Consider the following 15488-nt stretch of genomic DNA (forward strand, 5'->3'; position numbering starts at 1 on the left):
ATTAATAACAAAATGCTCATTTTGGGGTGAACAAACCCTTTAAGACATCAGACTTATTTTGCTTTCATACGTTTTTTTTCGAAATTACATTTTAAAAGGAATTAAGCAGAAAACTGTATTTGTAAACGTATCTGCCTGCCATAATTACAAATTGTAGGATATTTTCCCCGGAAATTGAAGCCAGTCTGTCGCGTGTGGGAGGCACCACTCGTGTTTGCGCGGATATGTGGAGCCCGTGATCAGCGTGAAGACTTCATTGCACTGGTTTCTATCGCAAATGATCAAACGGACTTGAGCGGCTGCGCGCGCTCTCTGCTTGTGTACAGCAGAACACGTTCGCGCGCCGGTCAACGGGAATGCGCACTGAACCACGCGAGTCTGTCCGCGACGGAAACTACACAAACACAAACCGTGTGCACTCATACTTTGCTTTGTCGTTAATTTCCGAGGTACGTTTTCGCTGGAAGGTGACAGGGAGGATTTTGAGGACGGCAGGTGCTTTAGTAAGTGCATATTTAGCTTTTCTTGTAGCTTGTTTGAGTTAGAGATGCTGTTATGGAGTCTGCAACGTTACTGTTTGCGTTTACGCTTAGGCGGATTCGTTTGTTTGTTTACTGGATACTAGTAACTTTTTAGACATTTGTGTTATGTAAATGTAGATCGTTTTAATATTTAAGACGTTCATGTCATCTTTTTAAGTTCAACAAGACTACAATGTTTCATAGAATTAAAATATACAAATGTAATCATGTAAATGAGTATAATACAGCAAATTGAAACCTAATATTGTTGGATGGTCATCATAACCACACTTTTTGAGGGACCAAAACCCTTTGCTAAATATTTAGAATAAAGCAATATGAAAAAAAGACTTATTTTTAAAATATAAATGTATTACATCATATATCATTGGGGAAAAAAGGAGTCTGTTTTAATTTTTAAACTTTAAGTTTTGAATTAAGAAAAATAATAGTAAATTATGGCCTATTGTCTTTTATTAGGCAAATAACAAACTGGCCAGTACATTTAACTTTCCTCCATCAGAATTTGACCATCTGAAAAATAAAAAATTAAAACATAATAATATGAATAATGTAGAGTTTCATGGTTTTTCTAGTCTCTTTTGTAAAAAAAATATGGGCCGCTTTTGGTGCTTTAAACCTTTTTATTGTTTTTTTTTAAGGTTTAGGTTAAGATTCAAGATTCAGAATAAACTTCACATACGTCAGATTGTGTTTTCTTGCACAGCTGGATCTTGGACTCATGAAAATAACTGTTTGCATTCATTGGAAGCCTTCTTTGATGGGTTCTTTTCACAATTTAAGATGGCATAGCAGTCAAAATATGACAAATAAGCTCATGTATGGGATAAATTCTAGACTTTTATCAGTGGGGGGTGGGTCTTTCGAACCATCTAAACAAAACCTCACCCCAACATTCCATTTATGTATGTATGTATGTATCTATGTAAGTATGTATATTTGTGTGTGTATATACATACATACATGCATACATACATACATACATATACAGTTGAAGTCAGAATTATTAAACCCTCTTTGAATTTCTTTTTCTTTTTCAAATATTTCCCAAATGATGTTTAACAGAGCACGGACATTTTCACAGTATGTCTGATAATATTTTGTCTTCTGGAGAAAGTCATAAATGTTTTATTTCAGCTAGAATAAAAGCAGTTCTTAATTTTTTAATAGCCATTTTAAGGTCAAAATTATTAGTTGGGCAAATAATTCTGACTTCAACTGTACATGAGTGACTTAATACATGTGTATTATTTTGGGGGTTTTAAATTGTATTACTTGCAAAAAATGCTCTAAAGCAGTAAGTGTCATAAACATAAGAAATGTACAAGAAAATAATCTGCAGTCTAGCCAGTTTATTTATTATAAGATCAGATATTTAATGCGTTATAAGTACAGACAAGATCTAGCTTTACAAAAATAAAGTGTGTAAAGAATGGAAAAATGCTGCCTAGTCATCTGACGCTTCTGTCTTCTGATCTGAACTGATGTTAGATTGTAATTCATCTTTAGGTATCATTTGCCATTTCAGTTTTTCATGGTGTGTGGTCTCTCTATCTAGACGCAGTCACAGGAAACTGACCATCGCCACCTCCTCATGATGCATATGAACAGCTTATTAAACCGATGGAGTAAGTATTTATTTTTTTACCTGTCAAATGTGTTTCCTTCTCTGCTTTTCATGTAAGACATGACCATGGAGAGCCATTTTAAGAGCAAGCTAAATGCAGTTGTCTCTACTATTTTATTTGGTCTGAGAGGGATATGAGCCCTAGTAGCTCGGGTTAAAATTAGTTGCAAGTTAGGTCAGAAGAGTGGATTGTATTGCAGAGGGAAATGACAGGTTAGTTTACCCGTCTGCGCAGTTGTTACTAAATGACATATGTTTGGAAATTTACTGCAATTGTCAAAGATATATAAAAATGCAAATTATATGAAGATACTGATAGATGGTGCATTGTTTTTGTGTCATCACATGTTTGACTTGATTTCTGTCTAATTTGTTGTTGTTATATCTAATGAAGAGGATTATTATTATGTTGTGTGAGATTTGACGCTTTCATTTGCATATTGCATAGGTGTGAAGAGTTGTTGAGAGTTCAGAGAGTTCGAATGGAAATGTAGGCGATAAATCAGATATTTATATCTAGTGAGGTAACAGGCCGCAGGGTTTCTATACCAGCAGTGTCTGTTTAGCACAAACAGAAACATCTCTGAAGGATAAGGCTGGATGAAAACTGAAATTGCAATAACCATGTCATTTGCAGGATAAACATCATGTACAAGGATATCAGGGTTTGTGTTTTAGGTGTGCACTTAAATTAGTTGGTTTTGGGCTTGCTTTGTGATTGGTTGTATTGTTGGAAGCCTGATTTGCTTAAATACTTGCACATTTCTGTCAATGCATTATTTTGTATTTTTTTGACAAACTTTTAGAGTTCATTTGAAACAGAATAATCCTTAATACAATTTTGAAAATGGAAAATTTGCTGTTAATTTACTCAGCCTCAGGACATAAAAATTTGACTTTTTTCACCAGCAGAACATCTAGAACAATATATTTTTAAATAAATCCATGTTCTTTGGTGATTCATATAAAATCAGTTGCTAACAGTACTTTAAAAAAACATGTTAGCAACAATTTAGCTGATTGCACATTTCTAATGAAGAAAAAATAAGTGTCAGTATGGTAAAAAAATAACACTGTAGTATTTACTCTAATGTATTATAGTACTTAGTCTGAAATGAATTTAACTTTTTTAGTCCCCATTTTTTTTATTTGTTTTTCACATTCTGATTCCAATGTCTAATTATTAAATAGTTAAATTTCTTAATAAATCAGAATTTCTGTTCTTTGAAATGGTTTATTTGCATTATGATGCCATTTTAATGTCATTCTGGCTTTATATAATAAGTGGCATAAAATGGTCTTAAAATGACAATAATATCATTTATCACAATAAATTTTAGTGCAGTATATTGTGACAAACATTTAGAGGTAATTTGACACAGAATTAATTTACTCTGTCTGAGGACATAAAAATGTGACACTTTTTCACCAGCGGAACATCTAGAACAATATATTTTTAAATAAATCTATGGTTTTTGGTGACTCATATAAAATCAATGACTAACAGTACTTTGAATGTAAAACAACACACAGGCAGAGTAAAATCAATGCATGTGGTTTCTGACAATATATTGAGGTTTTATAAATATTCTTTTTTTGGGTGAATTTCTGTTCCCAAATGTAATTTAATTCAAGATGTCTGTTTATACCTTGACATCATATATAATTTTTTTGAAAGACATTTCTCACCATATGCTCACCAAGGCTGTGTTTATTATATAAAAAACACATAAGAAACAGTAATATTGTGAAGTGTTTAAAGGTTCCGTGAAGTGCTTAAACATGTGCATTTTTATTTTATTTTGACGTAATCTCAATCGAAACACTAAGAGAGGGTGGGACATAGTGTAGCTCCTCCCCTTTAAAAACAAACAAACAAACAGCCAATAGCGTTTTGTTTTATCACAGGTCTGTCAGTGAGAGTGGTTGAGCTCAAGTGCATCAAATGAAAAGCAAATGAGAAGTTTTGAAGGGGGCGGGGCAAGTCAGATACTAGAGAGCATTTGATTGGTTATGATGTGATGAGAAACTAGTATGGGCTGACGTGAATAAAATCGTTAAACCATTTAGGTGGAAGTGACAAACTGCAAGCTTTACATGTTGATATCAGTTTTATATCTTCTAAACGTGAATTTTGTCACTGTTTTGGAGCACATTAGCTTATAGATATCTTAAAAAGGAACAATACTAATACCAACAACTAAAAAACATTTTAATTTCAGGAGACCTTTTAATAAATATATTTGAATGTTTTAATAATAAATTAAAATGTAATTTTTTCTTCTAAATTGTCAGAAGTCTTAATGGTGACAAGACTTTTGTTTACACAGGCAGTCAGTTTATTTAAATTCCATGTCGTTGCTAATGGGTTTTGTCAGATTAGAAATATCTCTTTTTTTTTTTGACAGCTCTGTGATGTCATCCAATAGTGGGAATATATTTGATAAGCATGAATGATTTGAAGAGGATATAATAGCAGGTGCAGGTGGAAAATAGCAGCTTTTCTAAAGAATGGCACAAAACATGCTCCATTTCGAGGTCAATGTATTGTTGTGCCTGTCAAAATAAATGCGTTCAAATTTAAAGGATGTCCAGGTTGTTCAACTTCACAGAAACGTCACTGTTGCCCATAACTTTCAGCAGTGAAATTTAAACTACACTGAACAGAACTAAACTGAACTTCAGCTCTGAAAAATAAACTAAATCAATTTCAATTCACTAGAACTTCTATGTTAAGCTGCTTTGACACAATCTACAGTATGTTGTAAAATCGCTTTAGTAATAAAGATGAATTGAGTTGAATTGAATCTTATTTATATTGGAAGGTCTCAATAGAAGGTTAAAGTTCATCTATGCAGGATAAACAAAGGGAACAAGGGTTTCAATTCATTATGACTCTGAGTTTGCCTGCTGTGGTTGGACAAGTCACTAGCACTCAAACACGCTGATAATCTCAGGTTTTTGCTAATCTCTCTTTTCTTGATGTAATCAGGATAAATTGTCCCTCACGTTTCGCATATTACCGGTTGGAGCCAGTAAGTCTTAAAGTTTTGGCTCAGTACAAACGCATGCAAGTGGAGATCAGGTGTCTAAAGTCCTCAAACAACGGAAAAGAGTCTCGTTTTCACAGGTGTCATTGACTTTTCTGCATGGCCTAAGATTTTCCAAGTGTATCAGTTTTTTAGGCCACAATATTGGATGTTATTTTTCTGGGATTTGGCCTTTGTGATTGTTATTTACTTTTTTTCAAGGCTTTATTTGGTATGTCTGTCCTCTTAATGTTGATCCTGAGTCTGGGAAGACTAGGAAATATGTGCTGCTTTTCTCATGTCAGATGCTTTGGAAGCTTCACCCGGTGTGGAATTTCACAGAATGGTGTGTTAGAATGAACCGCACCCAAGGTGTGTGTGGTTTTGGACATTGCTAATTAAGGCTGCATGATATTAGAAAAAATGGACATTGCGAAATTTTTGTTTGTCTGCGAAATGAGTATAATTTCACAACATTGACATAACTCCATTTGGAAGAATCCATAGTTTTAGATTAATCAGGTTTATTTTGTATGGAAATTATTCATGCATGACATAAATGAATACAACAGAACAAAGATAGAAATAAAATGAACGGTTTCATGGTTTTCTGTGAAATCTAACACTATTCAGGTGTAGAAATTCAGTAATCATACGTTAAACAACGCGTCTTTATTGTAAAAATAATTATATACAATTAATCTTTGTGAAAGCTTCAAACTTTATAACTTCTTGGTTTGCATTTGCTTGAAATCCAGAGGTGGCTAAAGTACACACATCCTTTACTCAAGTAGATGTACAGATACTAATGTTTAAAATGACTGTGGTAAAAGTTGAAGTACTGATTACACTTTTGTACTCAAGTAAAAGTAAAGAAGTACGGCCTGAAATATGTATGTAAGTAAAAAGTATTCATTACCACTACCTGTTGTAGTTTCACAGTGTATTTCAAAACTGAATGGCTGTTAAAAACAGCTGCCATACTTGTTCATAAACTCTACTACACAGGTGTCAATCTCAGTTTCTGGAGGGCTGCAGCTGTGCACAGTGTAGCTTTAACCCTTAAACGCACCTGATCACACCTGAGTCCTTCAGGCTTGTTTTAAAGTATACCTCCAGGTAAGTGTGTTGAAGCAGGGTTGAAACTAATCTATGCAGCGTTGCGACACTCCAGGAACTGAGTTTGACACGCCTGCTCTAAAACATAATTCTGTAGGCTTAAATATTTATTACTAATAAATGTCTTAAATTTTAAAACTTCATTTTGTCCAAAACATAATTTAGTTTTTTTTCTTTTGATAAAATAAAAAACTGAATTTATTTGACTACAAATAATTTTTTGAATTATGCTAAAGCTGCTTTGTTTTCTCAAACAGCAACACTCTTGCAGCTCATATGTATTCACTATAATTTTTTTTGTTTTATTTGTTTGTTTTCAGAGTATTGTGTGTAGTTTATTATTTAACGGATGAAGTAATTAATGCTGTTAATACTTTTTTGCATCATCTTGTTTTATGTGATAAATTACAGATTATTTGCATTATATTTTTATTCATAAATCACCCGGTGTAAATACTGATTTAAAAAAAAAAAAAGAAAAACAAAGAAAACTTTTTGCAATGACTCCACAAATCACATGGTCTGCACTGTGTTTTCTGCAAATTTGAGGTCCTTGGATGTGACTATTGCAGATTCATACATTGCGATATTGGTGGTTAAGTCCGGATAGGATACAGCTGCGGAAAATATATGATAATATATTATAATAATATGCGCACAATAATATTTTAAGATAATATGCGCACATCAATATAGCATAATTTTTGTGACACTGTATAACAATAATTCATATTTTTACAGTACTGTGACTGTTGGGTTTAGGGTTTGGGTAGGGGTAGTTAAAAAATACAATATAATGGGTAATTTAATAAATAATATAAATAATTCTGGTTAACTTCCTGCCACAACCGTATCTGATCTAGCCACAACCGATATCGGTACTGAAATGATATATTATGCATCCCTATTACTAATCAAGAGATTGGCATAGTAAAGCTTTTTAAAATGTTTTTTAAAGAATTGATTTGCTCACTTCTGCGTTTGTTTTAATGTATAAATGTATTCTTTTTATTAGAAATATTACTTTTTTTTAAGCAAATATTGCTCAGTCTGTAGATGTAAAATGATAAATCATTGTAATATGATTTGATCCATAAGAAATGTTTATTAAAGTTACTAAGTTATGTTGAAATTTGATTGAAAACAATTGTGCTGCTTGAGTTATGTGGGGAAAGGGTTTTAATTATGGATGTACTTATATTGAAATTTTGCCAGATACTGATAATTGATAACTCTTTATATTGCCTAGCTGATAGCTTACATTTACATCTATCCATTTAGCAGATGCTTGTATCCAATGTGACAAATGAGAATAAAAGAAGCACTTCAAACTACCAGAGAGCAGCAATATATAGCTTCCATGACAAGTCTAAGTTAGTTTAGCAGTTTTAATGCATGTATACACACGCATATACTGTACACAAACACACACAGACACGCTGATATATACACATGCACACAGAGAGGAAAGAATGTGTCTCCCAAAGGTGACTTGTCAAACCTACTCACTTGTATGAAGCACGCTCAGAATTGCACAATAATTTCCCAGAGGAAAGGAGTGTGTCTCCTACAGGTGGTGATAACTGATCAATAGGCCGATAAATATGAATCTTTACTCACTGGTAAAATATTATTGCAGCCAAGATATTTGCCCAATCATTTTCTTATTGGCCAGATAGCAATAAAATAAAAAAAAACCCAAAAACAAATCATTTATCAGCAATATGTCAGCAAATAATATTGCGCATCCCTTCTTTAATGTCACTTTTAATGCGTTTAAGACATCCTTACTAAATAAACTGTAAAGTATTTAATGTTTCATGCGTCATTATGCAACATGAAGCTCACGTTCTATCATAAATGCTCTCTGGATGGTGTAAAAGTAACATTTTACGAATAATGGTTTAGTTTTACTTGCACAGTTTGAATGTTTCCCTTTTAAAGACCTCAATGTATCTCCAGGAGCCACACGTGTTAAATTTGTTTAGCTTGTTTGTGTATTTTTACTCTCGCTATCGGTAACAGTTAATTTGCATTTTATTAAACAAAATAATATATTCTATCTAAAATAATAACACTTTATTTGAATGTTCTATTGATGAAAATTTCCCACATCTTGGATGCCTTGAAAGTGCATAAATAAAAAGCTAATTTTCTATCTTGCCTGAACGATCCCTTGAATTAAAAAAAAAAACAGTTTCAACCTTCCCAAAATTTGAAAGTCTTGTGTGTATGGTGTTATATCAGTGTCCTCAAATGCCTGACCCCTCTGTCTTCATCACACCAGCTTTTTCCAATGTTTGCTTGAGCTCAGCTATCCATGTCCTGCAGCGTGACACCTTTATTCTGTTTCTTTTCTTTTAAATGCGACCACTGATCTGTGATTGCAACCAGAAACATCTGTTTGTTGTAAAACAATCGCTTGATGAACCCCATGCACTGAAGTTCTGACATTAATTGATACTAGACAGTTGATTTCAATAACAAACTTTTGTTTCATCATTTCACTGGCGTCGTGCTGTTTTCATTTCTATGGCCCTTCAATGATAACCTTTTAGCATTCAATTTGGCTCGCCCAGTCATGGAGAAGCAATAAAGATAAGTAGGAGGATAGAAACTATTAATCCTAAACACTAAAAATTAAGTAACTATGACTACAGTTTGTATATAAAGACCATAAAGATCGGCTGCCAAATGTTTTGCTGTTTCTCGCTGTGAAGCTGAACATGCAGCTCTGCATAGTTTTAGGAAAGAGCGTTTATTTTCAACAGTTCCTGCTCATTTTAAACCTTAACAGACTGTGATTCACATTTTAGTGTGGATTGTTGTATGAAACTGTCAGACTTAAGAAAAAGCATTATTTTAAATAAATGAAAAAAATGTTACTTAAGTCTTATTAAAAATATTATTGAAACGTCTTTCCTGTCACTTTTGATTAATAAAACAATAGCATTACAGAAAATTAACATTAAAGTTATTTAAAAACAATAACTAAATAAAAAAATTGTATAATGTTAAAAAATATAAAAATAAATGCTGTTTTTAAATTTCATATGTAATGTAATGTGTATTTATATAGTGCATTTATTGTGTATGGCCATACGCCCAAAGCGCATCACAATCATGAGAGGGGTCTCTCCACACCACCATCAGTGTGCAGCATCCACTTGGATGATGCGATGGCAGCCACAGGACAACGGCGCCAGTGCGTTTACCACACACCAGCTATAGGGGGAGTGAAGAGGCAGTGATAGAGCCAATTCGATGGATGGGGAGGATCGGTAGGCCATGATGGGTAAGGGCTGATGGAGGGATTTGGCCAGGACACTGGGATTACACCCCTACTCTTAACAAAAAGTGTGATGTGATTTATAATGACCACAAAGAGTCAGGACCTCGGTTTAACGTCTCATCCGAAAGACGGCGCCCACTGACAGTAAAGTGTGCCCTTTACTTTACTGGAGCATTAGGATTCACGCAGACCACAGGTTGAGGGCCCCCTGCTGGCCTTACTAACACCACTTCTAACAGCAACCTAGTTCCCTAGTCCCATGTGGTCTCCCATCCAGGTACTGACCAGACTGAGCCCTGCTCAGTTGAGTAACCGGTCTTGGGCTGCAGGATGATATGGCTGTGGCAAATTTTTGTGAAAATCAAGATACATTTTTAAAAATTATTTCATATTAAATATTAAACTATATTAAAAAATTATATTTAACCACCATAAAAGTTACTACATTGAAATTTCTATTTTAAGAACCAATATTAATAAAAGAGTACCAGTAATAATTGAGAAAATCTGCATATTGAGCATATTTCTGAAGGAAGTTATTTTAAATTATAATAATGTTTTATTAATTTTTTGCCTATTGAAAAAAAAATGTAAATATTGAATTTTCCATAGCATAAATATGCCTTTTTGTATTCTAAAATCCATTAACTGTGCTGATAGTTGATCTGCATTTGTAAGAGTGTCTCTGTCATGAAAGCATCCAGTAAGTGTGAATTATGGATGTGCTGTCTGCATTACCTGTGATGACTGAGAACTGCTTAACCCACGCGTGCCTTCAGGGTTATTACCGGCCAAATCAAATCACTTAGAGATGCTTACCAATCTGAAATGACACAGATTTTCACAGCTTGCTGTTTCAGTAACCATCTGCGAGACGATATTGCTCTGAATATTCGAACATCATTTATAAGATTTGGAATAAATGTAGCCGAACAGTAATTTTCTTCGCCTCTTTCACTTTTTTTTTATTTTCTCACTCTTTCTGGGCTCACGTCATAGAAAGCAGAGCGGGGACGTGACCCAGGCAGCTTCAGTTGCCACACAGACAGAAGGAAACTTGATCAATCTCTGAAGGAGTGCATCCAAGAGATCTCACTTTCCACTGAATTATTCACTGCAGAAATGGCCTGTTTTAACCCTTGGTTGTTTTGCAGCACATGCTGGCTCGTGTGTCTAGTTTCTTTTTCCTCTGTGTACCTTAAGGGATGCATAATAGTGGAAAATAATTGTGTATATATTGCTGGATGTTGAATAAAATATAACATAACAACATAATATAATATAACGTAATGTAATGTAATGTAACATAGCACATAATATAGTATAATATAATGTAATGTAATGTAATGTAATATAATATAATATGTATTGCAGGAATTTTCATCAGGTGACTTGAATCACTGCATTTTAAGGATACGCCAATATGCAAATTTTCTCCAATAATGATAAATATTTATTGTTTGGCAAAAATAAAAAAAATCATAGGCCACATTTAAACTTTTTTTATGACTGTAAAATATTAATAATTATAATTGAATTATTATTATTACTATTAAATAAAATGTTTCTTTATATCATTATTTGAAGGACTGATTTCACTGTAAAATAATGATGACCTCCTACATTGTTTTAGTTCAATTTAATCAACAAATGAACTTCTCTAGTCAAACTAAAACTTAAGTTATACTTTGTATGACTAAAAAGACAATTTTGTTGAAACCTGATTAACATATTTAAAAAGTTAAAGTAACATAGACATATATAACACGGACATATATCAAAAGTAACCCATAAAGAAAATGTACCATATGCCAAAATCTGAGTCCAAAAATTATTTACTTTATCAGAACAGGGATCAGGGATCTTCATAGTGGGTTTGCTGTTGCTAATGTTAAAGTGGTACAGTACAGTTCGCTTTTTGGTACCTTTTGACATTGGAAACAGACATAAAAGTGCACAGAATTGTATCGTACCGTACCACCGTACAACCTTGCAAGGCCCATCTTTCTTGTTCATCTTTCTATACACGTATATAGACTGGGCCATTCTTGGCGATCATATTTTAAACTCTACTTAAAGCCACTGAAACCAATCTTGGAGGTAAACACTATAGCTATAAGGGATATCGCCAAACATAATGTCATGATTTTTGCGTATATTGATGTTTTCTTATACCCAAAACGATTTTATAATCACACTAAGCCATGTCGCAGTATTGCTTTTATTTTAAAATAAAGTTTAAGTGAAGTGAAAGTGAGATGTGCCTTGTCAAGTATGGGTTTACCCACACTTGAAATTGGTTTTCTGCTTTTTATCCATCCAAGTGTACGTACACATTTTCAGTGAGGAAGGAAAGCACACACAAACACACACAGTCAGCATACATCTTGAGTAGGCATGGGCCAGTATAAGATTCTGACGGTATGATAGCCTTAATTGGATAAAAATATCCCGGTTTCACGGTATTATGATTACTGCTCTAAAATATATGCATTTAAAATGTCTGGGTAAAAATCAAAAACTTTTTTCCCCTTTGAACGCAATATATTTTATTTTGAGAAACTTCTGTAATATTTTGGAGCAGTAAACATGTCAGGCTAAATAATTAAAGTAGATCATTGTCTTCTGCTGTCTTCATTAGTTTCAAAAACACTGATTTCAGAAAACATTTTCTGCTGGAGATACTGATGTCCTGAAAAAGAAAAAAAGTAAATAATAAATCGTACACATACCTTAGGAAATTTTCCATACCACGGTACACCTTGAAAACGGTTATTGTCCCATGCCTAACCCGGAGCAGTGGGCAGCTACTGTTTTCAGTGCCCGGGGAGCAATAGGGGTTAGGTACCGTCTTCATGGGCACCTCTGCTGGGTATCAAAGATGGAGAGTGCAGTTTATGCACTCCCTCCATCTTCAATTCCTCTCGGTACCAGGAATTGAACCTGCAATCTTTACAAATCCAACTTCCTAACCATTAGGCCACAACTGCCCCAAAAAGTCTACCTGAATGCTATACTGCTCATTTTCATAGAAGAATAAACTATTTTAAACATTTACGCTCTCCACAATATTAGTTTTCAGACTGTTTTCTAGCATTTTCCATGTGATTACATTACGTTGTTTCACCCTGAGCGCTTTGTAAAGACTAATTGGCCAATTTCTACCTCTCTTTTCCCCAAGTCAGATCAAACAAACACTTTGCGTCACATCACAACTGATTCCATATGCTCCCAAAACGCTGTTTGTTCTCTTTCTATGTCTGATTTACATCATCATGCCTGCAGACACTGAAAAATACACCTTGACTTGCTAAAGCCCCTTAAAGTCCACATCAGTCTCTTTTCTATTCACCTTTGTCATGTGCATGTGAGAAAAGCAAGGTACGTCTGTCTGGCGAAGCCGGTTTCAAGTGTCACGCATAACGGCAATGACATTTGAGGATGGCTTTAAGAGTCATTTGTGTGCGTGATTGTACAACATATCAAATATCAGCCAGTTATGCGCTGGCAGCAATTACCCTGTCCTTCTTATCGTACAGGATTAGTGAGTTTCTTATCTCATCTGGCATTGTGTCAGCTTTGATGCTTGGATGACCAGTATATCTTTGAGTTGTGTTTACTCTAGATAGTTGCGTTGATGCTCCCTTCTGATGATGATAAAAATATCAAGATTTAGGCCCCGATGGATCGTATTACATCTTAAGTACATACGCCATCATGGGGTGTGCGAGGAAGTTTTCAGAAAAATGTTTTTGTTTGTTCACACATGTACTGTAAGCTCACATGCGTGATTCGTGGAAGTATTTAGCATCATCCAAGCATGAAAAAGAAAACATGTCAGTCAACACCTTTTGTTAGCGCAGGTGCACTCCACATATGCCAGAGTTTTTCCATAAATCATTCGTACTAACTGTATTGTGGTGGAACTGTGGTAAAGCAATGGCATCAGATGGAAATATAGTGGCTTTTTTGTTGTTGTGGTGGCTCATTTTTAAAAATATTTAGCATTTGCTCCTTTGGAATAAAAGTATACACATACCTGACAAGTCTAGGAACAACAAATAATAACTTGACTTCTAGTTGATCATTTGCTATCAGAAGTAGCTTATATGAACAGCAAAGACCTCTGGATTACACTTATTTTACCAAAATAAAATATGATCTATCTTGATTTTTAATGATTTAATTAGGACAGTATAGTCTGACTTTGCTTAGGCAAAAGTCTTGTCACTTATCAGAAATAATGTACAGTGTAGAATAGGCATGGGTCGATAAACGGTTTCAAGGAATACCGCAGTTTGGAAAAGTCAAGGTTTTAAAACCGCAAAAGTTTTCTGTTATACTGTTCCTAAGGTATATGTTTGATTTTTTTATTATTTTTTTTACATGTTTTAGTTTTTACAACAACAGTATCTCCAGCAGAAATATATCTATAGATGCCTTTTTCAAATAGTAAGGAAATCAGTGTTTTTGAAACTAATGAAGACAGCAGAAGTCAATGATTTATTTGAATTATTTAGCCTGACATGTTTACTGCTCCAAAATATTATAAAAGTTTCTCAAAATAAAATGTATTGTGTTCAAAGAGGAAAAAGTTTTTGTTCTTTACCTACACATTTAAAAAAATATATATATATTTTAGAGCAGTAATCATAATACCATGAAACTGTGATCATTTTATCCAAGGTTATCATACCGTCAGAATCTTATACCGGCCCATGCCTAGTATAGAATATAAAGTCATGGTGCAGTGGTAGAAGAATAAATATTGTGTAGGACTCCCATGAGCTTGGACGACTGCATCCATACATCTCTGCAATGACTCAAATAACTTACTAATAAAGTCATCTGGAATGGCAAAGAAAGCGTTCTTACAGGACTCCCAGAGTTCATCAAGATTCTTTGGATTCATCTTCAATGCCTCCTCCATCTTACCCCAGACATGCTCAATGTTTATGTCTGGTAACTGGGCTGGCCAATCCTGGAGCACCTTGACCTTCTTTGCTTTCAGGAACTTTGATGTGAGGCAGAGGAGGAGCGCTATCCTGCTGAAGAATTTGCCCTCTCCTGTGGTTTGTAATATAACGGGCAGCACAAATGTCTTTATACCTCAGGCTGTTGATGTTGCCATCCACTCTGCAGATCTCTCACACGCCCCCATACTGAATGTAACCCCAAACCATGACTTTTCCTTCACCAAACTTGACTGATTCTGTGAGAATCTTTGGGCCATTCAGGTTCCAATAGGTCTTCTGCTGTGTTTGTGATGATTGGGATGAAGTTCAACAGATGATCGGAAAAATCTACCTTCCGCCACTTTTCAAATGATCAACTAGAAGTCAAGTTATTATTTGTTACTGTTACAACTGGGACTTTTGTCAGGTAGTGTACAGTCAAAGGTGTTAAAAAATAGGAAAATTATGTTAAATGATATTTAGAAATAAATGCATATTATCATATTTAAATTATATATCATTATATCATCTTATATTATGTTATTTGATATAATAATCATTGCATGGTTTTGTAATTTACCACAATTTAATTTTGTATAAAGCAAATTCTGATTGTCATTTGATTGCTATAGTGTATACTTTATATTTTCAATGTAACTAAAAATAATACCTTAGTATTTTTATGCTATATGACTTTTTTTTTTCTTTTGCATTAGGTAATACTGGTAAATCATTATCATTTGTTAAACTAAGCTCAAAAACAATGTCAAAACAATAGTAACAAACAGCTAAAGTGTAAAAAAAACAACTTGACCAAAACATCCTGAAAGACTAAATGATGTATCTAACAGACAAACATCATTGCAGTGATATAACCCAGTTATTTTATCCCTCTCTTGCCGCAAATCCCTTGGACTCTCTAAT

At 34.0% G+C, this 15488-nt stretch overlaps 1 protein-coding gene across 1 annotated transcript in view; it reads left to right on the forward strand.

Annotated features, from left to right (window-relative positions):
• Positions 1 to 237: 237 nt before the first annotated feature.
• The window catches only part of zgc:113162 (uncharacterized protein LOC553743 homolog), a 45450-nt gene continuing 30199 nt past the window's right edge, over positions 238 to 15488 (forward strand). The window contains exons 1-2 of the mRNA XM_056446842.1: positions 238 to 503; positions 2101 to 2170. Of these exons, the coding sequence (XP_056302817.1) occupies positions 357 to 503; positions 2101 to 2170 (217 nt within the window). The 5' untranslated portion in view covers positions 238 to 356. The remainder of the gene's footprint in view (positions 504 to 2100; positions 2171 to 15488) is intronic.

Source organism: Danio aesculapii, chromosome 21 (assembly GCF_903798145.1).
Source record: "Danio aesculapii chromosome 21, fDanAes4.1, whole genome shotgun sequence".
NCBI classification, from domain to species: domain Eukaryota; kingdom Metazoa; phylum Chordata; class Actinopteri; order Cypriniformes; family Danionidae; genus Danio; species Danio aesculapii.